Source organism: Oncorhynchus masou, unplaced genomic scaffold, assembly GCF_036934945.1.
Source record: "Oncorhynchus masou masou isolate Uvic2021 unplaced genomic scaffold, UVic_Omas_1.1 unplaced_scaffold_2290, whole genome shotgun sequence".
NCBI lineage: Eukaryota > Metazoa > Chordata > Actinopteri > Salmoniformes > Salmonidae > Oncorhynchus > Oncorhynchus masou.
In genome coordinates, this window is record NW_027016662.1 from 30,802 (window position 1) to 57,522 (window position 26,721).

The window sequence follows — 26,721 nt, forward strand, 5'->3', positions numbered from 1 at the left end:
TGCAGCTTGCTCATTTGTTGTTCTAAACATATTTAGGGTGTTTTTTACTCACTTTTGTCTTTCCCACAAAGTTATTCCTCTCTCCTACAGCGTCCATCACAATTACGTGCACATTGTCAATTATGCAAATTGGGCGATAACATCATTTAGCGACTTCCAGCGACTTTTAGGACAGCCAATAGCTTTGGAAAGGGATTGTATATCACATTGATCGATATGGGAATTTGGTTAGAGTCTTTCAGAAAAAGTGTAGTATCATCAGCCAGCTGGCTTATAATAATTTCTTTACCAGCTATGGAAATACCTTGTACAGGAATATTATTTAAAGAATTTGCAAGACGTTGGGTAATTAATAAAAACAAGTATGGAGAGATAGGACAACCTTGCCTAATTCCTCTCTTTAACTCAAATGTAGGTGAGGTGCCATATTTCAATTTGATAGAGCTGTTACCATTTGCATAGAGAGTCTTAATAGCCTTACAGAAAAAAATCCCCAAAGCCAAGTCTCTCAAGGGAGTGGAAGTGAAACTGATGCTCTACTGTGTCAAATGCTTTATAAAAATCTAAAAATAATATGAAGCTATCCTCAGTTATTAGGACTGAGTAGTCAAGTACGTCTAATACTAGTCTGACATTGTTAGAAATATGTCTGTTCCTCATGAAGCCAGACTGTGTTTCATCAATGATTGCATCCAGGACTTCTTTAATTATTTTTGCAAGTAGTGAGGCTAATATCTTATAGTCATTATTAAGAAGACAAATTGGACGCCAGTTATCGATGAGCAGCACTTCTTTTTTAGGTTTAGGTATCAGTGTTATTAACCCCTGACTCATTGTAGGAGAGAGAACATTATTAAAAACACTCTCTAAAAATACTTCAAATAGGAAGGGAGCTACTTGTTCAGAAAATAATTTGTAAAATTCTGATGTAATTCCATCAACACCTGGTGATTTATTGTTCTTTAGATGTTTGATAGACTCTATAATCTCTTCAACTTTGATGGGTTCATCACACTGTTTAGATTCTATATCACTGATAGAGTGAACATTATTCAGTGAGTTAAAAAACATATCTGTGGATTCCTGACAGTACATAGAGCTATACAATTTTCTGTAAAAATTGCTGCAGTATTTAGCGATTAATTTTTGGTCATCTGTAATAACACCATCAATGTTTAACTTATGGATAGTGTTATTTTTAGAGTGAAATTTCTCAAGTCTAAAGAAATAGGATGAATTCTGTTCTTCCTCCTCAATCCATTTTTTCCTAGATCTAATAAAGGCTCATTCTGCTTTTAATTTATATATATTATCCAGTTTATTTTGTAACTCAATTAGTTCCATCTTCTCCTCCCCAAGAGGTCGGCTGGGGACCTCTGAGAAAGGGAAGTTATCTTAATGATCACCTTTCCTCCTCAGCTCTTCTGGTCTTAGCAAGATTACTACCATATTTTCTAAGATATTTGGACACCTCAAATTTAAAGAGCTCCCAGTTCTTGCAATAAGATTTTTCTTCACAAGCCCTTTCCCAAAAGTGTGAGAGCAGATCTTTAACCTCAAATGTAACTATATCCTATATCATTATTTAATAATGAGCTAGCCCAAGCATTTCGCTACACTCGCATTAACATCTGCTAACCATGTGTATGTTAATAAAATTTGATTTGATTTAGCTTCCAGTAGGATGCTCTACCAAGGTTCGTATCAGGGGTAAATATTTTGGTATCAATGTAAATAGCCTTATGGTCTGTGAGGGGAGTAGTACAAATATTTGTAGTAACACACTCACTATCAATACATTTGGATATAAGCCAAAAAGCTAGTCTGGATTGTCTGGGACCTGTTTTGTTACTCCAAGTGAATGATCTGTGGTCGGAAACCTCTCTCTCCATATATCAGTAAGATCAAACTTTTCCATAAAAAGTATTAAACCCAAATTCTGATTGGTTGGCCTACCTGGGGGCCATCTATCAGTTGAATTATCTATAGTAATGTTAAAGTCCCCTCCTATCAATAATAACGAATTGGGAAATTTAGATAACCAATGAAGTATATGTTTCTCTATAGATTCAAGCAACTCATCATTCTCATGTTTGGTGTTGTACCCGTAGAAGTTTACAGTAATGAGCGTAATGTCATTGTAACTCATCATTCTCATGTTTGGTTTTGTACCTGTAGAAGTTTACAGTAATGAGTGTAATGTCATTGTAACTGATCACAAGACAAATAAAGTCACCAAAGGGGTCACATTCAGAGTGTAGAATATTACCACCAAAGGTATTTGTCATTGTAGTGACACCAGCAGGGCATTCAGATCCATGGGAAAGCCAAATATCGTTGCCCCACTGTGACCTCCAGAAGTTGGCATCAGCCAAAATTGAGTGAAACTTGAAAAAAGCAAAAATCTGTTCGAAATTGTTTAGCAAATAAAAATAAGGCCTTGCGCTTCACACTTTCGTAACCCCCTAGCATTTAGAGACAAAGACAAAACAACAAAGATGATAGAAAATTATATAAAATCCATTATATAAAAGTATAAACTGTAGTAGTCTGGTCTATATCTTAACATTAATAAATGTGAACTCATAGCTGTCAAAGATTGTGTGACACCTTCATATTATGGTATTCCAGTAAAAGAAGAACTTACACATTTAGGCATAACCATTACAAAGGATCAGAAGTCTAGAGGCTTACTCAATTTTAACCCTCTTATTAAAAAAAACCCAGAAGAAGCTAAATCAATGGCTACAGAGGGACTTATCTTTAAAAGGTAGAGTCCTAATAACCAAGGCTGAAGGTATCTCTAGACTAACATATGGTGCTCTATCTTTATATATTGACCGTAAAATAAGCAAGGAGATAGACCAGATGCTTTTCAACTTTCTGTGGAGAAACCGTACCCATTACATTAGGAAAACTGTTGTAATGAACATTTATGAGAATGGTGGACTGAATTTTCTGGACTTTACTACTTTAAATAATACTTTTAAGATCAATTGGATAAAACAATTCCTAAGAAGACCAACTTCTATCTGGAATTTGATTCCTCATCATGTCTTCTCTACTTTTGGTGGCCTTAACTTCATGTTGTTTTGCAATTATAATATTGACAAAGTTCCAGTGAAACTTTCTGCTTTTCATCGGCAGGTTTTCTTGTCATGGTCCTTAATTTATAAACACAATTTTTCTCCACACAGATATTATATATGGAATAATCGGGATATATTGTATAAAAAATACCTCTCTGTTTTTAGAATATTGGTTCCGAAATAATATCCTATTGGTGAGCCAACTGGTAAATGCAGAGGGTCTTTTACTCAGTTATAAAGAATTCTTATCACTTTACAAGGTCCCTGTAACACCTAAAGATTTTGCAATGGTTTTAGATGCCATTCCCTCAGGTGTTGCTCTGTTATTCAGGAACGTGTCAAGACCTGACCCTCAGAGCTTACCTTCTGTTGACCCTGTTGACTCATCAGTAGGAAAGATTTGTTTCTCTTTTGGTCCATTCAACAACAGAGCGATACGATCCTTGTTTCAGCAGGATGTTGTATCTATACCTTATGTCATGCCTTATTGGAATGGATTTATTGATAATACATGTTAAAAAAAGTTTGGATGTTGCCACACACATACCTACTTGTTAACAAAATTAAGGAAGTTTCCTTTAAAATTATTCATAAATATTATCCTGCCAACCACTATATGAAGAAGTTTAAGGAAAACATCAACTCAAATTGCTCCTTTTGTAATGACCACCCAGTTGTGCATCTTTTTTGGCATTGTATGCATGTAAGAAAACTGTGGCAAGACATCAGTAGGTTTATAATTGAACACATTTATGAAGATTTTACACTATTGTGGAGAGATGTACTGTTTGAATTCTTTACATACAATAGAAATAAGCGGAATCATTTTTATGTAATTAATTTCATTATTCTTTTGGCCAAATTTCATATACACAAATGTAAATTTACAAACAGAAAACCACATTTTCGTACACTACAAAAATAACTTGAACTGTATTTTAAGACGGTTAAATGCTCTACTAACAAAAAAGCTGTTAGAATTGTAAGTATATGCATGACCCTTAAGGTCCTTGTGTAATTGTAATGTGATAGTGTACCTCCTAGCTCGATTGTCTATTGTTTGTAATCTATGTATGCTTGTGTTCCCTCGTGTGCTTTATGTATTGATTTGTTATTAATAATAATTTTTAAAAAAAGGACAGCCAAAACCTACTTTCCTTACTGAGGAGTTGGCAATCCCAAGGATCCCGGAAATCACGGACGGTGTTAGCGGAGGAACAGGAAGTTCCAGGCAGGCGCCCACCATTATTCAGTATAAAGAAAGCACCAGAACGATGCAGTCAAGAAGATAAGCTAAGTGTCCTTTTCTATTTATTACCTCAGGTATGTAACAGCACGTTTAAACGTTCTGATATCAAAATAACATGTCATAACATTTTAGGTAATAAATCCGTTAAGGTATTATCACGTTTGGTAAAGGTATAATGTGTAATTTTTGTGTCAAACCGAGTGAAGCACATGATAACTAAGTTACATATTTAGAGCCTTTAGGGTTTGTCTGAGTGGATGTACATAATTTTCTCAATGTCATTTTATAAATAATCTATTTACTTCTGAGATTTCTGAATTCGTGTTGCAAGTTGTTTTTTTTAATGTAAAATTACACGAGCTGGTAAAATGGCGGCGCCATTCGGTCTGCGTCAACGGACTTTTACATTTTTTTTTATTGCAACAATAATAACATTTTTACACATCAATACAGGGACATTACTGTGAATACAATGACAAAACATGTAAAGTCCAGGCAGAGAGACAATTTCACGGTTCCACCACTGTTTTGAAGCTGAATGTAATTATCATCAGTTTTCTACATGTGTAGTAATATTCAGACACATTCAGTTGTTTCTGTCTATCTATAAATGTTACTATGGTGTGAAAGGGTAATACTATTTGTTTTGATTTAAATAATACAGTGAAGACAAAGTTATTCAGGAAAATAGTACATAGTGCTGCCTAAAACAAACGGTAACCTTGTACTAATTGTTTTTTGAGTCATTTATGCATTTGTGAATTCAGGACATCTACTATACATTAATGCACTTAAGTTGCGTAGCCTGATTTTAAAGTGTATACATTGTCTAATGGGAATCAGATCTATTGAAATCGGATCAGTGCTTGACTTGGACAGGAGCTCACCAGAGCTGATTACCGTCACCTCAAATGTTTACTGTTTGAGCTCATGTTCCTCTTATAGAATATTAGTTCAACAGTATTGTAGCGCTCCTGCACCTAAATATAAACAATGTTTTTTTGAGAATAAAAAGTGCCAGAACTGTCAAGACTAACTTTTGGGTCTGTTTGTCTTTATTACTACAGGCCAGCTCAGATGAAGTCTGAGGCCGGTAACATCAACAGTGAGGACAAACCCAGTCTGCCTCTCTCCTTCCACACTGAGTCCAAACCTACAGTCACCCAGTCCTGATTGTGACAGTGGAGCCCAGTTTTCTCTGCAGGATCCAGAGATGGCATCAGTGAAGCTGGAAGACTGCAGTCAAACACTGGAGCTGAATGTCAACATTAAAGATGAAGAAGAGGAGGAGGAGATTGGGACATTTGTTTCTCATGGTAAGAGCAGGTTCTATGTGTAACCAATGTGAAATGGCTAGCTAGCTAGCGGTGGTGCGCGCTAATAGCGTTTCAATCGGTGATGTCACGTGCTCTGAGACCTTGAAGTAGTGGTTCCCCTTGCTCTGCAAGGGCCGCGGCTTTTGTGGAGTGATGGGTAACGATGCTTCGTGGGTGACTATTGTTGATGTGTGCAGAGGTTCCCTGGTTCGAGCCCGGGTCGCGGCGAGGGACGGACTAAAGTTACACTGTTACATACCTAACTAAGTTTGTTGTTCGTTCCAACTTCCCACTGTGCATGAAAAGATGCTGTAGAACTGTTTCATGATGAACTGTTTCAATGAGAAGGTAGATGTTATTTCATGCTACTGACACTTGCATGGTTTGACACCAGTATTGCCAGCATTTGTTTTATTCACTGAGATATCTGGAGTGATCAATTATTTAGTGAAGTAGTGTTTTAAAGTTCTATGAAATGAGTCTGTGTAGTTACTAACCCTTGTGATAGTGAGTGGAGGATGACTAGCCCCATCTTACCCACTTTTAGAATAGTTTTATTCCCCTTTTGTATTGCGCAGCTTTCTTCTATGTATACATACAGTGCATTCGGAACGTATTCAGACCCCTTGACTATTTACACATTTTGTTACGTTACAGCCTTATTCTAAAATTGATTAAAAAAAGATCAATCAAAGTACCTCAAAGGAAACACAGGTTTATAGAAATGTTTGTACATGTATTAAATTCAAAACAAAAACACCTTTATTTACATAAGTATTCAGACCCTTTGCTATGAGACTCGACATTGAGCTCAGGTGCATCCTGTTTCCATTGATCATCCTTGAGGTGTTTCTACAACTTGATTGAGATTCCACCTGTGGTGAATTACATTGATTGGACAAGATTTTAGAAAGGAACACACCTGTCTATGTAAGGTCCCACATTTGACAGTGCATGTCAGAGCAAAAACCAAGCCATGAGGTCGAAGGAATTGTCCGTAGAGCTCCATGAAAGGATTATGTCGAGGCACAGATCTGGGGAAGGGTACCAAAACATTTCCAAATAAAAAGTGTAATATGCAGATAATGCAGATACCTCTAAGAACGACAGCCAATAAAAATAGAGGATTTACAGTTCCAATGCGCTACAATATCACCGGTTTGTAAAAACTCACAAAACTGATCTCAAATATTACGAAACTCTTCTTTTTCACTAAATAAGTATATTCATCAAGAGCCAGACTTGACGTTAATTATTTTAACCAATGACCAAGTGAGGGGGGAACTGACATGCATCCAGTCGAAAGCAATTGAACGTCTAGCTTAGAATAGACAGAGGTCAACCATTTTCTTTTCTCTCCTATGTAAAGAGATATTCTCTGGGTAAAGATTTAGGAGGTATAGTTTAGGGATTAGTGGTATTGTGGTAGAGGTCATCTCAGAGATCTAGCACAGTACTGAGCTCAAACGTTTATCTCAGCACATTCCCACTAAATGCGTGTTACATTTAACACACATTTCTGGGGTATTGGGTCAAATTTGTGGGGCTTAACTTGGGATTAACATCATCATCGGGACCATAAACATTAACTAGATTAATATGCTCATTCAAAAAGTTTCTTGTGTCAAAATATATCTACCAGATGTATCAGTTATAATATTATCCACTTGAAACGGAACACATTTGTGAATTAAAACGATAACACCATGAGAATGAGAGGAGAAACAGGAAACCATCTCCTGCATACTTTAAGTATCTCGTCCTTCAACAAGTGAGTTTCTTGTAGGAACACAGTAGATGAAGTTGTTTAAGCCCAGTAATAACCTGTTTTAATCTTAGATCGTTTACAAACTCCACTGACATTCTACGGAGTACATTTCAGTTTTGCATTTGAAGTCATTTAACCAAAGATGTGAATGTGGAATAAGCTATAGCATAAAGACATATCTAAAATATGTTTAGTAACCAGAAGGACCACATGAATATTTTGTAGTGAGAAAAATGTGTAAAGATCTGTTGGAACAAACAAACCATAAATCTATCCTAACAGTAGAACACTGAACCCCATTCCACTGTCTCCCGAACTGAGACTCCCAACGCTTCCCCACGCTTCCCCTCCCACCTCCCCCTAATCGTAGCCTGGTGGATGACTGATCCATAAAAGGGAGCAGTCTAACCTAACGATGCTAAACAAAACAAAGTGTCTCCTGCCTTCTCTCGGCCATTACTCCTCACGAGCAAAACAAAATGCATATCTAGCAAGATGATATGTGAAATATCACGTCCTATTCGTTTTTGAAAGGTAGGAAAGAATAGCTCTACCTAAAACAGTAACGCTAGTTTGTGAAGCCTGAGACTATTATTACAGTATGGACAGTCCAAAATAGTTGAAGATGATCCACAACACAGGGTATTTTGCTAGTAGCTACCAAGTAACAAAGAAGCCCTCACATATAATATTAACGTGGTATACCATGATACGTTTACAAACCAATAAAATATCAAAGATCAGAAATGAACAGCCTATGTAAGGGAAAAGGGATACCGTTGAATATGTGCTTCGTTACCCAAAGGCCCTTTGCACATGATGATCGTGTGAAAGCCGAACATCATGTGCAATCATTTTATTCCAAGGATATGATTGAAAGGCCTCCATCATTCTAAAAAAGTTTGGAACCACCAATACATTTTTTATTTTTATTTTTAGAGCTGGCCGCCCGGCCAAAGTGAGATATCAGGGGAGAAGGGCCTTGGCCAGGGAGTCAAACACTGAATTAGATCGTTGAACAAGAATAAATAATATATTTTTAGAGAATAAAGAAAGTTCTGGAACTGTCAAGACAATAACTTGTCTGTTTCTCATTGTTACTACAGGCCGACTCAGATCAAGTCTGAGGCCAGTAATATCAGCAGTGAGGACAGACGCAACCTGCCTCTCTCCTTCCACACTGAGTCCAAACCTACAGTTACTGGGTCCTGATTGTGACAGTGGAGCCCAGTTTTTACTGCAGGATCCAGAGATGACATCAGTGAAGCTGGAAGACTGCAGTCAAACACTGGAGCTGAATGCCAACATTAAAGATGAAGAAGAGGAGGAGAAGATTGGGACATCTGTTTCTCATGGTAAGCACAGGTTCTATCTAAGTGTGTTGTTCGTTCCAACTTCCCACTGTGTATGAAAAGTTGCAGTATAACTGTTTCAATAAGAAGGTAGATGTTATTTCATGCTACTGACACTTGCATGGTTTGACACCAGTATTGCCAACATTTGTTTTATTCACTGAGCTGTCTGGAGTGTTCAGAGAGTAGACTAAAGAAGTGAAGTAGACAAACTTCCAGTGTTTTAAAGTTCTATGAAATTAGTCTGTGTCGTTACTAACCCTTTTTTTTAACCTTTATTTAACCAGTCAGTTAAGAACAAATTCTTATTTTCAATGACGGCCTGGGAACAGTGGGTTAACTGCCTGTTCAGGGGCAGAACGACAGATTTGTACCTTGTCCAATGCTCTAACCACTAGGCTACCCTGCCGCCCCGTTACTAACCCTTCTGATAGTGATTGGAGGATGACACACCCCTTTTTAGCTTTCATCTCTTACCCACTTTTAGAATAGTTTTATTTGCCTGTATTGTACAGCCTACTGATATGAATACATATGTCACCCAGTACAGCCAGAAGAGGACTGGCCAACCCTTTGAGCCTGGTTCCTCTACGTTTCTTCCAAGGTTCCTGCTTTCTAGGGAGTGTTTCATAACCACTGTGCTCTTTTGCGATTTTAGGCTGGATTTCTGTCGAGCACTTTTTCAACTGCTGATGTTTTAAGGGCTTTGTTAAATAAATTTGATTGACATGTACAGTACCAGTCAAAAGTTTGGATACACCTACTCATTCAAAGGTTTTTATTTTTTTTCTACATTGTAGAATAATATTGAAGACATCAAAACTATGAAATAACACATAGGAATCATGTAGTAAACAAAAAAGTGTTAAACAAATCAAAATAGATTTGAGATTCTTCAAAGTACCCACCCTTTGCCTTGATGACAGCTTTGCACTCTTGGCATTCTCTCAACCAGCTTCATGAGGTAGTCACCCAGAATGCATTTAAATTAACAGAAGTGCCTTAAGTTAATTTGTGGAATATCTTACCTTAATGTGTTTGAGCCAATCAGTTGTGTTGTGACAAGGTAGGGGGGGTATACAGAAGAGAGCCCTATTTGGTAAAAGACCAAGTCCATATTATGGCAAGACCGGCTCAAATAAGCAAAGAGAAATCAAATCAAATTTTATTTGTCACATACACATGGTTAGCAGATGTTAATGCGAGTGTAGCGAAATGCTTGTGCTTCTAGTTCCGACAATGCAGTAATAACCAACAAGTAATCTAACTAACAATTCCCAATCTACTGTCTTATACACAGTGTAAGGGGATAAAGAATATGTACATAAGGATTTATGAATGAGTGATGGTACAGAGCAGCATAGGCAAGATACAGTAGATGGTATCGAGTACAGTATATACATGTGAGATGAGTATGTAAACAAAGTGGCATAGTTAAAGTGGCTAGTGATACATGTATTACATAAGGATGCAGTCGATGATATAGAGTACATACGTATGCATATGAGATGAATAATGTAGGGTAAGTAACATTATATAAGGTAGCATTGTTTAAAGTGGCTAGTGATATATTTACATCATTTCCCATCAATTCCCATTATTAAAGTGGCTGGAGTTGAGTCAGTGTCAGTGTGTAGGCAGCAGCCACTCAATGTTAGTGGTGGCTGTTTAACAGTCTGATGGCCTTGAGATAGAAGCTGTTTTTCAGTCTCTCGGTCCCAGCTTTGATGCACCTGTACTGACCTCGCCTTCTGGATGATAGCGGTGTGAACAGGCAGTGGCTCGGGTGGTAGATGTCCTTGATGATCTTTATGGCCTTCCTGTAACATCGGGTGGTGTAGGTGTCCTGGTGGGCAGGTAGTTTGCCCCCGATGATGCGTTGTGCAGACCTCACTACCCTCTGGAGAGCCTTACGGTTGAGGGCGGAGCAGTTGCCGTACCAGGCGGTGATACAGCCCGCCAGGATGCTCTCGATTGTGCATCTGTAGAAGTTTGTGAGTGCTTTTGGTGACAAGCCGAATTTCTTCAGCCTCCTGAGGTTGAAGAGGCGCTGCTGCGCCTTCTTCACGATGCTGTCTGTGTGAGTGGACCAATTCAGTTTGTCTGTGATGTGTATGCCGAGGAACTTAAAACTTTCTACTCTCTCCACTACTGTTCCATCGATGTGGATAGGGGGGTGTTCCCTCTGCTGTTTCCTGAAGTCCACAATCATCTCCTTAGTTTTGTTGACGTTGAGTGTGAGGTTATTTTCCTGACACCACACTCCGAGGGCCCTCACCTCCTCCCTGTAGGCCGTCTCGTCGTTGTTGGTAATCAAGCCTACCACTGTTGTGTCGTCCGCAAACTTGATGGTTGAGTTGGAGGCGTGCGTGGCCACGCAGTCGTGGGTGAACAGGGAGTACAGGAGAGGGCTGCACCCTTGTGGGACCCCAGTGTTGAGGATCAGCGGGGAGGAGATGTTGTTACCTACCCTCACCACCTGGGGGCGGCCCGTCAGGAAGTCCAGTACCCAGTTGCACAGGGCGGGGTCGAAATCACTCACATGCCTCTGTGGCAGGGTCTCTCTACTTCCGGCGCCGACAGAGGTGGCCGCCTCGCTTCGCGTTCCTAGGAAACTATGCAGTGTTTTGTTTTTTTTACGTGTTATTTCTTACATTAGTACCCCAGGTCATCTTAGGTTTCATTACATACAGCCGAGAAGAACTACTGTATATAAGATCAGCGTCAACTCACCATCAGTACGGCGGTGTTTTTATGTTTTTCGCGATGCGGATCCTGTGTTCTGCCTTACAAACAGGACAACGGAATGGATCGCATGCAGCGACCCCAAAAAACGACTCAGAAAAAGTGGGAAACGGAGCGGTCTTCTGGTCAGACTACGGAGACGGGCACATCGTGCCCCACTTCCTAGCATTCTTCTTGCCAATGTCCAGTCTCTTGACAACAAGGTTGATGAAATCCGAGCAAGGGTAGCATTCCAGAGGGACATCAGGGACTGTAACGTTCTGTGCTTCACGGAAACATGGCTCACTGGAGAGACGCTATCCGATGCGGTGCATTGACTGGGCTTCAGGTCTTAAAGTAATCCGGAACATTTCAAGAACTTTGACAGTTTCTTCAAGTGCAGTCACAAAAACCATCAAGCGCTATGATGAAACTGGCTTTCATGAGGACCACCACAGGAAAGGGAAGACCCAGAGTTACCTCTGCTGTAGGGGATAAGTTAGGTTAGAGTTACCAGCCTCAAATTGCAGCTCAAATAAATGCTCAGAGTTCAAGTAACAAACAAATCAACTGTTCAGAGGACACTGTGTGAATCAGGCCTTCATGGTTGGATTGATGCAAAGAAACCACTACTAAAGCACACCAATAAGAAGAGACTTACTTGGGCCAAGAAACACGAGCAATGGACACGAGACCTGTGGAAATCTGTCCTTTGGTCTGATGAGTCCAACTTTCAGATTTTTGCTTCCAACCGCGGTGTCTTTGTGAGATGCAGTGTCGGTGACTGGATGATCTCCGCATGTGTATTTCCTACCGTGAAGCATGGAGGAGGTGTGACGTTGTGGGGATGCTTTGCTGGTGACACTGTCTGATTTATTTACAATTCAAGGCACATGTAACCAGCATGGCTACCACAGCATTCTGCAGTGAGACACCATTCCATCTGGTTTGGGCTTAGTGGGACTCATTTGTTTTTCAAAAAGACAATGACCCAACACACCTCCAGGCTGTGTAAGGGCTATTTGACCAAGAAGGAGAGTGATTGGAGTGCTGCATCAGATGACCTGGCCTCTACAATCACCAGACCGTAACTCAATTGAGATGGTTTGGGATGAGTTGGATTGCAGAGTGAAGGTAAAGCAGCCAACAATTGCTCAGCATGTGTGGGAACTTTCAAGATTGTTGGAAAACATTCCTGGTGAAGGTAGTTGAGAGAATGCCAAGCTGTCAAGGCAAAGCTTTTAAGAATCTAAACTACAAGATATTTTGATTTAACAATTTTTTGGTTCACATGATTCTATATATGTTATTTCATAGTTTTGATGTTGTAGAAAATAGCAAAAATAAATAAAAACCCTTGAATGGGTAGGTGTGTCAAACTTTTGACTGGTACTGTATATTACACCAACTGACTGGTTCTTCTGATGTTCACACAGGAGATCATGTTGAGACATTCTCTACATCCAGAGAGCAACAGCAGGAAGATCACAGAGCTAACAGGTCTCACCACTGCCCACATTGTGAGGAGATTTTCCCAATTCTATCAAAGTTAAAAATACACCTAAGAATACACAAAGGAGAGAATCTGTATTTCTGCACTGACTGTGGGAAGAATTTCACAACATCAAAGGCTATGACAGTTCATCAGAGAGTACACACAGGAGAGAAGCCTTACTCCTGCTCTGACTGTAGGAAATAGTTTCTCTCAATCGGGCCACCTAAAAAACATGAACGTATACATACAGGAGAGAAGCCTTACTCCTGCTCTAATTGTGTAAAATGCTTCACCACATCAGGTGAGCTAAAAATTCACCAGAGAACACACACAGGAGAGAAGCCATACTCCTGCTCTGACTGTGGGCAGTTCTCTCAACTGAGCCACCTAAAACAGCATGAACGTATACACACAGGAAAGAAGCCTTACTCCTGCTCTGACTGTGTAAAATGCTTCACTACATCATCTGAACTAAAAGTTCATCAGAGAACACACACAGGAGAGAAGCCTTACTTTTGCTCTGACTGTGGAATTAGTTTCTCTCAACTGGGAAACTTAAAACAACATGAACGTGTACACACAGGCGAGAAGCCTTACTCCTGCTCTGATTGTGGAAAAGTTTTCTCGAAGGGGCCACTTTAAAACACATGAGCATATACATACAGGAGATAAGCCTTACTCCTGCTCTGATTGTGGAAAGAGTTTTTCTCGATCTAAAAATACATGAACGTATACATACAGGAGAGAAGCCTTACTCCTGCTTCAATTGTATAAAATGCTTCACAACATCGGGTGAGCTAAAAGTTCATCAGAGAACACACACAGGAGAGAAGCCATACTCCTGCTCTGATTGTAGGGCGAGTTTCTCTCAACTGAGCCACCTAAAACAGCATGAACGTATACACACAGGAGAGAAGCCTTACTCCTGCTCTGACTGTAGGAAGAGTTTCTCTCATCAGCCACCTGAAACAGCATGAACGTATACACACAGGAGAGAAGTCTTACTCCTGCTCTGACTGTGGAAAATGCTTCACAACATCATCTGAGCTTAAAGTTCATCAGAGAAACACACAGGAGAGAAGCCTTACTTCTGCTCTGACTGTGGGGCGAGTTCTCTCAACTGGGAAACTTAAAACAACATGAACGTATACACACAGGGGAGAAGCCTTACTCCTGCTCTGACTGTGGGGCGAGTTTCTCTCAACCGTGCAACCTAAAAAATCATAAACGTATACACACAGGAGAGAAGCCTTACTCCTGCCCTGACTGTAGAAAGAGTTTCTCTGAACTGGGCCACTTAAAAAGACACCAAGGTATACATAAAGGAGAGTAGCCTTACTACTGCAATGACAGTTTCCACAGTTTTAAATCATCAGCTGAGCTAAATGATCTTCAAAGAATATACACGGGAGAGTGGCCTTTCTTCTGCTCTTACTGTAGCAAGATCTCGCAATGGGCAATGTAAAAACACACCAACGGCTACACACTTGAGAGAAGCCTCACGGTTCTCTCAGACCAGCTGAGATTAGTCACTCCACTTAATTCTTCTCATAAAATAATTTGCAATGTTGAATTGGATCAAATGAAGAACGTGTAGAACACTTTTAGTCCTATTGTTTCTCACTGTGAGAGAACAATGCAGAGAACAGGGAGCGTCATGGAATGATCAGTGAGCGTCTTGTCAATTTTGCATTTTGCTGACAGTTGTGAATCTGATGCAGCCGAAGAGCTAACTGCCCCTTTACCTGGGAAAGCACTGAACAACAGACAGGGATGTTGGACCATCGAAGAGGTGCAAATATGATGAGACCTATATTGATTTGGGTTCACTTATATTGGGAATAGTGCCTTTCCTCAGCCAAAGTGTGTTTTATCTCACAACTGAAACCTTCACTCTTAACGCAGACATTTAGAAAAAAACATGCCACATTGAAAAATAAGCCACAGGAGTTTTTGAGCGAGAATTAAGACAACTTTGAGTAGTAAGACACCTATTAAAGCAACAGATACCATTAATAAGAAGGGGCTAGAAGCGTCTTATATGGTGAGCTACCAAGTGGCTGGGACAGGCAAGCACCATACTATTGTGGAGGACTATCCATTCTTCCTGCTTCTGTGGATATGGCTGGAGGAAAGGCCCAAAAATGATTCCGCATCGATGCATCATGACAAGCAGATGTTTTGAAACAATTACTTCTTTGCATTCAAGCCAGTGAATTCAGTGGGATGAGTCAACAGACGTGGCGGGTCTGGCACAGCTCCTGGTATATGTCCATTATGTTTTTGGGGGGTCAATTAAGGAAGACATCCTCTTCTGCAAACCACTGGAAACCAGGACAACAGGATACCTTTTTAAAGTACTGGACAGCTTTGTGACATCAAATGGACTTTGGTGGTCAAGATGTGTTGGTATCTGTACTGATGGTGCAAATGCCATGACAGGGAGACATAGTGGAGTGGTAACGCTGGTGCAAGCACTTACTCCCGATGCTACTTTGGTTCACTGCAGCATCCACCGAGAGCCTCTTGCTACCAAGGGAATGCTTGAAAGATGTTTTGGATACTACAGTGAAAATGGTTAACTTTGGTGAAGCAAGGCCCCTGAACTCTCGTGCATTTTCTGCACTATGCAATGATATGGGCAGCGACCATGCAACGCTTTTACAACATACAGAAGTGCGCTGGTCATCAAGGGGCAAAGTATTGACATGTTTTTTTTTGTTTAATTGAGAGACGTACTTAGTTTTTTTTACTGACCATAATTGTCACTTGTCTGACTGCTTTCATGATCAGTTCCTCAAATGACTGGCCTCTCTGGGTGATGTTTTTTCTCACCTGAATGATCTGAATCTAGGATTACAGTGACTGCAGCTATATTCAATGTGCGGGACAAAATTGAGGCTAATAAGTTGGAGCTCTTCTCTGTCTGCATTAACAAGGACAACACACAGGTCTTTCCATCATTGTATGATATTTTTTTGTGTGTGAAAATGACCCTAAACTTATGGACAATGTCAGATGTGATCTTGCGAAGCACCTGAGTGAGTTGGGTGCGCAATTACACAGGTACCTTCCCGAAACAGATGACACAAACAGCTGGATTCGTTATCTCATTTTGCCCTGCCTCCAGTCCACTTACCGATATCTGATCAGGAGAGCCTCATCAAAATTACAAAAAGCGGATCTGTGGAAATGGAATTTAGTCAGAAGCCACTGCCAGATTTCTGTATTAGGCTGCGCTCAGAATATCCTGCCTTGGCAAATTGCGCTGTTAAGACACTGATGCCCTTTGCGACCACGTACTTATGTGAGAGTGAATTCTCGGCCCTCACTAGCATAAAAACTACATACAGGTACAGACTGTGTGTGGAAAATGATTTAAGACAGACTCTCCAATACAACCCAACATTGCTATGTGCATCCTTTCAAGCACAACCTTCTCATGAACCTGTGCTGAGTTATTCACCATTTTCAATTAACAAGTTTTATATGTAAAATGGTTAAATAAAGAACGAAATGTATTATTATTTGTGCCCTGGTCCTATAAGAGCTCTTTGTCACTTCCCACGAGCCGGGTTGTGACGACAACTCACATTCATTTCTTATGTTTAATAAATGTATCCTATTGTGTGGGTGGCTTACAATATTTGAGTGCGCTGACCCTGGTGCTAGAGGGGGTACGCAGCTCGAGGTTGAATGTTTGAAGGGGTCCGGGACTATAAACATTTTGTTATCCACCGGTCTAGATAATCCCGGTTTCTGCTGTGTCATGCTGATGGGATGACTAGGGTATGGAGAAGACTAGGGTATGAGTACATGCATCCATGCCGTGTGTCAGCATTGCAGGCTGGCAGTGATGGTGTGGGGTGTATTTTCAGGACACACATTGGGCCCCTTGATAAAAGTGGAGCAACATTTGAATGCCACAGGATTTCTAAACATAATTTCCAATCAGGTGCATCCCTTTATGGCAGCAGTTTATCCATCTGCAAATTGATTTTTCAGCAGGATTATGCCACAAGGCTTGTCCAGGGACGGTTCCCCGAACATAAGTGAATTCAGCTTACTGCAGTAGCCTGCCGTGTCACCAGATCTCGATCCAATTGAACATCTGTGGGAAGAGATTCACTCCCAGCCAACTTGGCACAACTGTGGGAAGCATTGGAGTCATCATGGCGCAGCATCCCTGTGGGTTTCTTTCCACACCATGTAGAGTCCATGGCCTGACGAATTGAGGCTGTTCTGAGGACAAAAGGCATTGCAACTCGATATTAGGAGGGTGTTCCTAATGTTTTGTTCACTCAGTGCCAAAGGAAAGTATTCAGACTTTTTCCACATTTTGTAACGTTACAGCTTTGTCATAAAATTGATTACATTTTTAAAAATGTCCTCAATCTACACACAATAGCCCATAATGACAAATTGAAAACATGTTTTTTGGCAAATAATAAGTAAGTATTAATAAATAAGATTTCATACCATTTTTTATGAGACTCGAAATTGTTCTCAGGTGCATCCTGTTTTCACCAAGTATCCTTGTGATGTTTCAACAACTTGATTGGAGTCCACTTGGTAAATTCAATTCAAACAGGCACACACCTGTCTATATAAGGTCTTACATTTGACAGTGCATGTCAGAGCATGGGGGTGGCAGCATCATGCTGTGGTTATGTTTTTCAACGGCAGGGACTGGGAGACTAGTCAGGATTGAGGGAACGTTGAAATGAGCAAAGTACAGAGAGATTCTTGATGAGAACCTGCTACCGAGTGCTCAGGACCTGTTGACTAACTGTTGAAGTTAATTGATATAATGTTTGTACAATAATTTGTTCTCGGCAACATCTTCTCTGTATAATTTCAAATGAATGTTTTAATGTGTCTATATATAAACCAAATTTGATCCCATTCACATTCTCACAAACAAATGGCCGACACTGTGGATATATATTTGTTGATGTCCGATGGTCATTCTTATGGTGGGTTGCAAGATGCAGGATCCTTCCAAGTTGAACCCACCAGAGGGGGACTGTCATGACGGTCCTGTGAGGATCAGGTTACAGTGGATCTCGGTTTACAGAGAGATCTCTCCCTCCCGAAGAGGGGGAGAAGTATAGAGGGATTGATGGGGGGGTTTATGACCTCACACCCATCATAAATAAGGCAACAGCCCAACTCCACTCTGTTCTCTAATGTGTGAGACTGGAATGTCTGTGTGGATTAGGAAGAGTTTACAGCCCAAAACTAAACAACATCAAATAAATGGACTTTGGGACATGTATATTTGATCAACCAAATGGTGGAAACAATGATGGATGGAATATGAAAAGGAATGTCTATTTTATGATGTTCTTAAAAGTTAGTTGAGGATGTTATAACGAAAACATTACCTTGAAGAGTTTTCATAATGTATGTGTGATGTTTACTTACTTTGTGTCGAGAATATGCAGATGAAAGAGGATGTTATGGTGATAAGACTGATTTTAGTTGTCCTAATACCTTGCCTTGTAACTAGCTACGCCCCAGGGAACCCAGAGAGTGTGTCATAAAGATGGAAATGCCCCTTTCTACTCCAGGGTATAAAACATGATTTAAGCATTTACATATCAGACTAAGTTGAACACTCACTGCAGCTGAGGTCTACGACTAGTCGTGACCCCGAAATGCAACACGAGGTAGAAGACAAAGTAAATCTCTGAACAATCAAGTTTATGGTGGAGTAGCTATTCTTAGTACTGTATCTAGGGAGTTGAATTTAAGCAGGACCATCTGGCTATTCTTTTCAAGTCACCGGTTGTCTACATGGCCCTCTTACCCACGCCGGGAGCATCGACACGCCTGATTAGCCTCCTCGGAAGCCCACTCTCACAGAACGAGTGCAAGGAAACTGACAACTATGAGAAAGGACATTGACATCGTTTGGAGAATCGGTGACTTGCACCTGAAGACGAATGAACAAGGCGTTGGCCAAACCTTTCCCACTAAGTGGAACTCGACCCACAGAGATACCCAACAGAGACCTTCAACACATAAATACATGCATTACACTTTTTTAATCATAACAGGGGCAGTTCAGGGCAAGCTGTTAGGGCTGAAACTAAGCATAGTTTAGAAATGTATCCAAGTGTGGAATTTCTCTGTAAAACTCCATCAAATCAAATTTATTTATATAGCCCTTCGTACATCAGATGATATCTCAAAGTGCTGTACAGAAACCCAGCCTAAAACCCCAAACAGCAAGCAATGCAGATGGAGAAGCACGGTGGTTAGGAAAAACTCCCTAGAAAGGCCAAAACCTAGGAAGAAACCTAGAGAGGAACCAGGCTATGTGGGGTGGCCAGTCCTCTTCTGGCTGTACCGGGTGGAGATTATAACAGAACATGGCCAAGATGTTCAAATGTTCATAAATGACCAGCATGGTCAGCACCATCTTCTGTTGGTCCACTAGGGACCTGTTGCCATTGTATGATGGTCTAACCAATAACCTAGACTGTTTGTGTATATGTATCTTATGTTATGGTTTAGCTTGTTAGTAAATAAATAATCAACTAAATTTGTGTGGTACGGAACGATTAGTGAGACCTGGGTTTGTGCAGATTTCCGAATTATGCGATGTTCAGAATGCCACTGATGAAATGAATGAATTGGTGACTGCTATGAAATCGATATATTCTTTGAGTTAATTCGGGAAACGGTAACTCATGAAACAACATTTTCCTGTAGCTGCTCCAGGTTACTGAGTTAATTGTTACAGGATTAATTTAATCACGTAATCATAAACAGTTAATTATTCAGTAAATAATATGTCACAACATATTGATTCCCCTTAGGAATGTAAGATAAATTAGGCCTCACTGTTGAATTCAGTCCATAGGAATTGTGTAGCAAGTTACTCATACACCAATCGCGCTATAGGCAGGATTATTGTTGAGTGGCGTGTGTGTGGTTTTTCTTTTTCACCCATATACTAGTGGTGTGAAATTGACTCTTGTTGTACATTGACACATATCAGTGTCCCCTTATTGTACGGGACAATTTCAAATGTACTTTTAGAGGCCATTCAATACAATACTCATCATTAAAACAATAGCAGTTTAGGTCAAAACAGATTAGACTAATAAAGGAAATAGGAGGTAACAGCGCAGGTAGATGGAAACTGTAGAGAGGCACAAAATAGGTTAGAGGAAAATCAAATAGAAGTGGAGGTACTTATTCAAGAACGATCAAGTGTAATGTATTACAAAAATAAAGTGAATTGGATGGACAATGCACACAATTTTTCTTGAATCTACAACACGGAAATTATACTTAAAAGAATTTACAGAAACTCATTACAAATGGAGTTATCCATGATTCACCAAATGATATTTTGGAAGAGGAAGCAAAATATTTTAAGCATGTTTACTTTTTAGTCTCCTCCATTTCCACTGAATAGTAATAATAATAATAATGTAAAATTAACACATTTACAGAAAGACCGGTGTGAAGGCCAACTTACAGAAGAGTTATTTTGAGTCAATAAAATATTTTGAGTCTGTAAAAACAAGGGCTTGACAGTATACCAGTAGAGGGATATCAGACCTTTTTTGATGTACTCAAAGATCCATTATTAGCATGTTTTAATGACTTTTATACAAATGGTAGACTTTGAGGTACTCAACAAGAAGGTCGGATTTCATTACTACTAAAACAGGGCCCATTTGGTAAGTACAAAGTTCCAGTCCATTTAAAAAACTGGAGTCCTCTAACGTCAATGTTGTGATGTGAAAATCCTGGCAAAATGCAATAGCATAGAATAAAAAAGGTTATACCAGATATTGTTAATCCTGAACAGACAGGTTCTTGGACGATATATTGGAGATAATATGAAACAATTGAACATTATGAAACATTGAAGATACCAGGTCTGGTCTTCATAGCTGATTTTGAAAAGGTGTTTGATAAAGTACAATTAGAATTAATATATAAATGCATGGAATACTTTAATTTTGGGGAATTTCTTATACAATGGGTTAAAGTTATGTACAGCAAACCCAGATGTAAAATAGTAGACAATGGTTACTTCTCAGAAAGTATTGAGCTTTTAAGAGGAGTAAAACAAGGCTGTCCGTTGTTTCCATGTCTATTTATTATGGCCATTGAAATGCTAGCTATTAAAATGACATCCAACAAGAACATCAAGGTGTTAAAAATCCAGGGGATAACAACAAAGGTGTCAATGTATGCAATGTACGCAATCTGGATCACTTTTCAAGCCTCTCTGGATTAAAACCTAATTATGACACGTGTACCATATTACGTATTGGATCATTAAAAAATAGTTTACACTATCTTGTAGTTTACCAGTAAAATGGGCAGATGGTGAAGTAGACATACTTGGTATTCACATCTCAAACAATATAAATTAATTTACCACAAATCATTTCAATAGGAAGTTAGCAAAAATAGATAAGATTCTGCAACCATGGAGAGGTAAATAATAGATTAAGTTGTTTAAGCCCAGTAATAACCTGTTTTAAGCTTAGATCGTTTACAAACTCCACTGACATTCTACGAAGTACATTTCAGTTTTGCATTTGAAGTCATTTAACCAAAGATGTGAACGTGGAATTTATTGCATAAAGACATATCTAAAATATGTTTAGTAACCAGAAGGACTGCATTAATATTTTGTAGTGAGAAAAATGTGTAAAGATCTGTTGGAACAAACAAACCATAAATCTATCCTAACAGTAGAACACTGAACCCCATTCCACTGTCTCCCTAACCGAGACTCCCAACGCTTCCCCTCCCACCTCCCCCTAATCGTAGCCTGGTGGACGACTGGTCCATTAAAGGAAGGGAGCAGTCTAACCTAACGAAGCTAAACAAAACAAAGTGTCTACTGCCTTCTCTCGGCCATTACTCCTCACGAGCAAAACAAAAGGCATATCTAGCAAGATGATATGTGAAATATCACGTCCTATTCATTTTTTAAAAGTAGGAAAGAAAAGCTTTACATAAAACAGTAATGCTAGTTTGTGAAGCCTGAGACTAATATTACAGTATGGACAGTCCAAAATAGTTGAAGATGATCCACAACACAGGGTCTTTTGCTAGTAGCTACCAAGTAACAAAGAGGCCCTCACATATAATATTAACATGGTATACCATGATATGTTTACAAACCAATAAAATATCAAAGATCAGAAATGAACAGCCTATGTAAGGAAAAGGGATACCGTTGAATATGTGCTTCGTTACCCAAAGGCCCTTTGCACAAGATGTCCATGTGAAAGCCGAACATCATGTGCAATCATTTTAGTCCAAGGATATGATCGAAAGGCCTCCATCATTCTTAAAAAGTTTGGAACCACCAATACTTTTTTATTTTTTTAGAGCTGGCCGCCCGGCCAAAGTGAGAGGGGTGAAGGGCCTTGGTCAGGGAGTCAAGCACTGAATTAGATAATTGAACAAGAAGAAATAATATATTTTTGGAGAATAAAGAAAGTTCTGGAACTGTCAAGACAATAACTTATCTGTTTCTCATTGTTACTGCAGGCCGACTCAGATCAAGTCTGAGGCCAGTAATATCAGCAGTGAGGACAGACGCAGCCTGCCTCTCTCTTTCCACACTGAGTAGAAACCTACAGTCACTGGGTCCTGATTGTGACAGTGGAGCCCAGTTTGCACTGCAGGATCCAGAGATGACATCAGTGAAGCTGGAAGACTGCAGTCAAACACTGGAGCTGAATGCCAACATTAAAGATGAAGTGGAGGAGAAGATTGGGACATCTGTTTCTCATGGTAAGCACAGGTTCTATCTTACCAACTTGTTCTTACCAACTTCCCACGGTGTATGAAAAGTTGCAGTATAACTGTTTCAATGAGAAGGTAGATGTTATTTCATGCTACTGACACTTGCATGGTTTGACACCAGTATTGCCAACATTTGTTTTATTCATTGGTCTGTCTGGAGTGTTCATAGAGAAGACTAAAGAAGTGAAGTAGACAAGTAGACAAACTGCCAGTGTTTTAAAGTTCTATGAAATTAGTCTGTGTCGTTACTAACCCTTTTAGTTAACCTTTATTTAAATGCAAGTCTGTTAAGAACAAATTCTTATTTTAGTGAGCCTGGGAACATGGGTTAACTGCCTGTTCATGGGCTAACTAACCGATTTGATACCTTCAGAGTGGAGGATGATATGAAATGAGTACCCTGTGTAGTTACTAACCCTTGTGATAGTGATTGGAGGATGACACACCCCTTTTTAGCTTTCAACTCTTACCCACTTTTAGAATAGTTTTATTCGCCTGTATTGTACAGCCTACTGATATGAATAAATATGACACCCAGTACAGCCAGAAGAGGACTGGCCACCCCTTTGAGCCTGGTTCCTCTACGTTTCTTCCAAGGTTCCTGCTTTCTAGGCAGTGTTTCATAACCACTGTGCTTCTGCATCTGCTCTTTTGCGATTTTAGGCTGGATTTCTGTCGAGCACTTTTTCAACTGCTGATGTTTTAAGGGCTTTGTTAAATAAATTTGATTGACATGTACAGTACCAGTCAAAAGTTTGGATACACCTACTCATTCAAAGGTTTTTATTTTTTTCTACATTGTAGAATAATATTGAAGACATCAACACAATGAAATAACACATAGGAATCATGTAGTAAACAAAAAAAGTGTTAAACAAATCAAAATAGATTTGAGATTCTTCAAAGTACCCACCCTTTGCCTTGATGACAGCTTTGCACTCTTGGCATTCTCTCAACCAGCTTCATGAGGTAGTCACCCAGAATGCATTTAAATTAACAGAAGTGCCTTAAGTTAATTTGTGGAATATCTTACATTAATGCGTTTGAGCCAATCAGTTGTGTTGTGACAAGGTAGGGGGGGTATACAGAAGAGAGCCCTATTTGGTAAAAGACCAAGTCCATATTATGGCAAGACCAGCTCAAATAAGCAAAGAGAAATCACATTCAAATCAAATTTGATTTGTCACATACACATGGTTAAGATTTAATGAACTTTGACAGTTTCTTCTAGTTGACATGCAGTAAAACCATCAAGCTATGATGAAACTAACAATTCCTAAAATACTGTCTTATACACAGTGAAAGGGAAGACCCAGAGTTATGTACATAAGGATATATGAATGAGTGATGGTACAGAGCAGCAAATTGCAGATAAGTAAATGGTACAGAGTTCAAGTATACATGACAGATCAACTGTCAAAGGACATAGTTAAAGTGGCTAGTGAATACAGGCCTTCATGGATGCATTGATGCAAAGAAACCACTATAAAGCACACCAATAAGAGATGACTTAATTAGGGCCAAGTAACATTATATGGACAGGTAGCATTGATATTTAAAGTGGCTGATGATCCAATTTACATTTTCCCTTCCAATTCCCGTGTATTAAAGTGAGATGCAGAGTCAGTGTGTTGGATGCAGCCACTCATGTTATTTCCTACAGGTGAAGCCTGGAGGAGCTGTTTTTCAGTCTCTCGGGGAGCTTTGATGTGACACTGTCTGATTTACTTCTGGATCATAGCGGGGTGAACAGGCATGGCTACCACAGATGTCTTGCATGAGACACCATTCCATCTGGTTTGGGGACTCATAAATGTTCAAGTAACAAACACATCAACAACAACTGTTTCTGTGTGAAACAAGACACCAGTTGTGTTTTCAACAAGACAATGTACCCAACACACCCCGAGGCTGTTGTAAGTCCTCATTTGACCAAGAAGGAGAGTGATTGAGGGCTGCATCAGATGACCTGGCCTCCACAATCACCAGATACAACCCAATTGGGATGGTTTGGGATGAGTTGGATTGCAGAGTGAAGGTAAAGCAGCCAACAATTGCTCAGCATATGTGGGAAGTCCTTCAAACGGTTGGAAAAGCATTCCAGGTGAAGGTAGTTGAGAGAATGCCAAGAGTGTGCAAAGCTTTTAAGGCAAACTACAAGATATTTTGATTCGTTTAACAATTTTTTGGTTACATGATTCTATATATGTTATTTCATAGTTTTGATGTTGTAGAAAATAGCAAAAATAAATAAAAACCCTTGAATGGGTAGGTGTGTCAACTTTTGACTGGTACTGTATATTACACCAACTGACTGGTTCTTCTGATGTTCACACAGGAGTCCATGTTGAGACATTCTCTACATCTATAGAGCAACATGAGCAGGAAGATCACAGAGCTAAGAGGTCTCACCACTGCCCACATTGTGAGGAGATTTTCCCAATTCTATCAAAGTTCAAAATACACCTAAGAATACACAAAGGAGGGAATCTGTATTTCTGCACTGACTGTGGGAAGAATTTCACAACATCAAAGGCTATGACAGTTCACCAGAGAGTACACACAGGAGAGAAGCCTTACTCCTGCTCTGACTGTGGAAATAGACGGGGCGACCTAAAAACACATGAACGTATACATACAGGAGAGAAGCCTTACTCCTGCTCTAATTGTGTAAAATGCTTCACCACATCAGGTGAGCTAAAAATTCACCAGAGAACACACACAGGAGAGAAGCCATATGCTCTGACTGACAGTTCTCTCAACTGAGCCACCTAAAACAGCATGAACGTATACACACAGGAAAGAAGCCTTACTCCTGCTCTGACTGTGTAAAATGCTTCACTACATCATCTGAACTAAAAGTTCATCAGAGAACACACACAGGAGAGAAGCCTTACTTTTGCTCTGACTGTAGGGCGAGTTTCTCTCAACTGGGAAACTTAAAACAACATGAGCGTGTACACACAGGAGAGAAGCCTTACTCCTGCTCTGATTGTGGAAAGAGTTTTTCTCGACGGGCCACTTTAAAACACATGAGCATATACATACAGGAGATAAGCCTTACTCCTGCTCTGATTGTGGAAAGAGTTTTTCTCGACAGGGCGATCTAAAAATACATGAACGTATACATACAGGAGAGAAGCCTTACTCCTGCTTCAATTGTATAAAATGCTTCACAACATCGGGTGAGCTAAAAGTTCATCAGAGAACACACACAGGAGAGAAGCCATACTCCTGCTCTGATTGTAGGGCGAGTTTCTCTCAACGGAGCCACCTAAAACAGCATGAACGTATACACACAGGAGAGAAGCCTTACTCCTGCTCTGACTGTAGGAAGAGTTTCTCTCAATCGAGCCACCTGAAACAGCATGAACGTATACACACAGGAGAGAAGTCTTACTCCTGCTCTGACTGTGGAAAATGCTTCACAACATCATCTGAGCTTAAAGTTCATCAGAGAACACACACAGGAGAGAAGCCTTACTTCTGCTCTGACTGTGGGGCGAGGTTCTCTCAACTGGGAAACTTAAAACAACATGGGAAACTTACTCCTGCTCTGAAACAACACCTGAATAAACGTATACACACAGGAGAGAAGCCTTACTTCTGCTCTAACTGTAGAAAGAGTTTCTCTCAACTGGGCCACTTAAAAAGACACCAAGGTATACATAAAGGAGAGTAGCCTTACTACTGCAATGACAGTTTCCACAGTTTTAAATCATCAGCTGAGCTAAATGATCTTCAAAGAATATACACGGTAGAGTGGCCTTTCTTCTGCTCTTACTGTAGCAAGAGCTTCTTGCAATTGGGCAATGTAAAAACACACCAATGGCTACACACTTGAGAGAAGCCTCATTAGTTCTCTCAGACCAGCTGAGATTAGTCACTCCACTTAATTCTTCTCATAAAATAATTTGCAATGTTGAATTGGAT

At 39.8% G+C, this 26,721-nt stretch overlaps 1 protein-coding gene across 1 annotated transcript; it reads left to right on the plus strand.

Annotated features, from left to right (window-relative positions):
• Positions 1–4,327: 4,327 nt before the first annotated feature.
• On the plus strand, positions 4,328–25,554 carry LOC135539007 (zinc finger and SCAN domain-containing protein 2-like). The gene is made up of 5 exons (XM_064964895.1): positions 4,328–4,412; positions 5,406–5,654; positions 8,529–8,777; positions 22,531–22,776; positions 25,127–25,554. The coding sequence occupies exons 2-5, from the start codon at positions 5,552–5,554 to the stop codon at positions 25,552–25,554; spliced, it is 1,026 nt and encodes a 341-aa protein (XP_064820967.1). The 5' UTR covers positions 4,328–4,412; positions 5,406–5,551.
• The last annotated feature ends 1,167 nt before the right edge of the window (positions 25,555–26,721 follow it).

Excerpts from the sequence above, each read along its gene's own strand:
- LOC135539007 (XM_064964895.1), top strand. The coding sequence starts at position 5,552 with ATGGCATCAGTGAAGCTGGAAGACTGCAGTCAAACACTGGAGCTGAAT. Across the intron at positions 5,655-8,528 it reads TGGGACATTTGTTTCTCATG|GCCGACTCAGATCAAGTCTG; the intron begins GTAAGAGCAGGT and ends TTGTTACTACAG. Across the intron at positions 8,778-22,530 it reads TGGGACATCTGTTTCTCATG|GCCGACTCAGATCAAGTCTG; the intron begins GTAAGCACAGGT and ends TTGTTACTGCAG.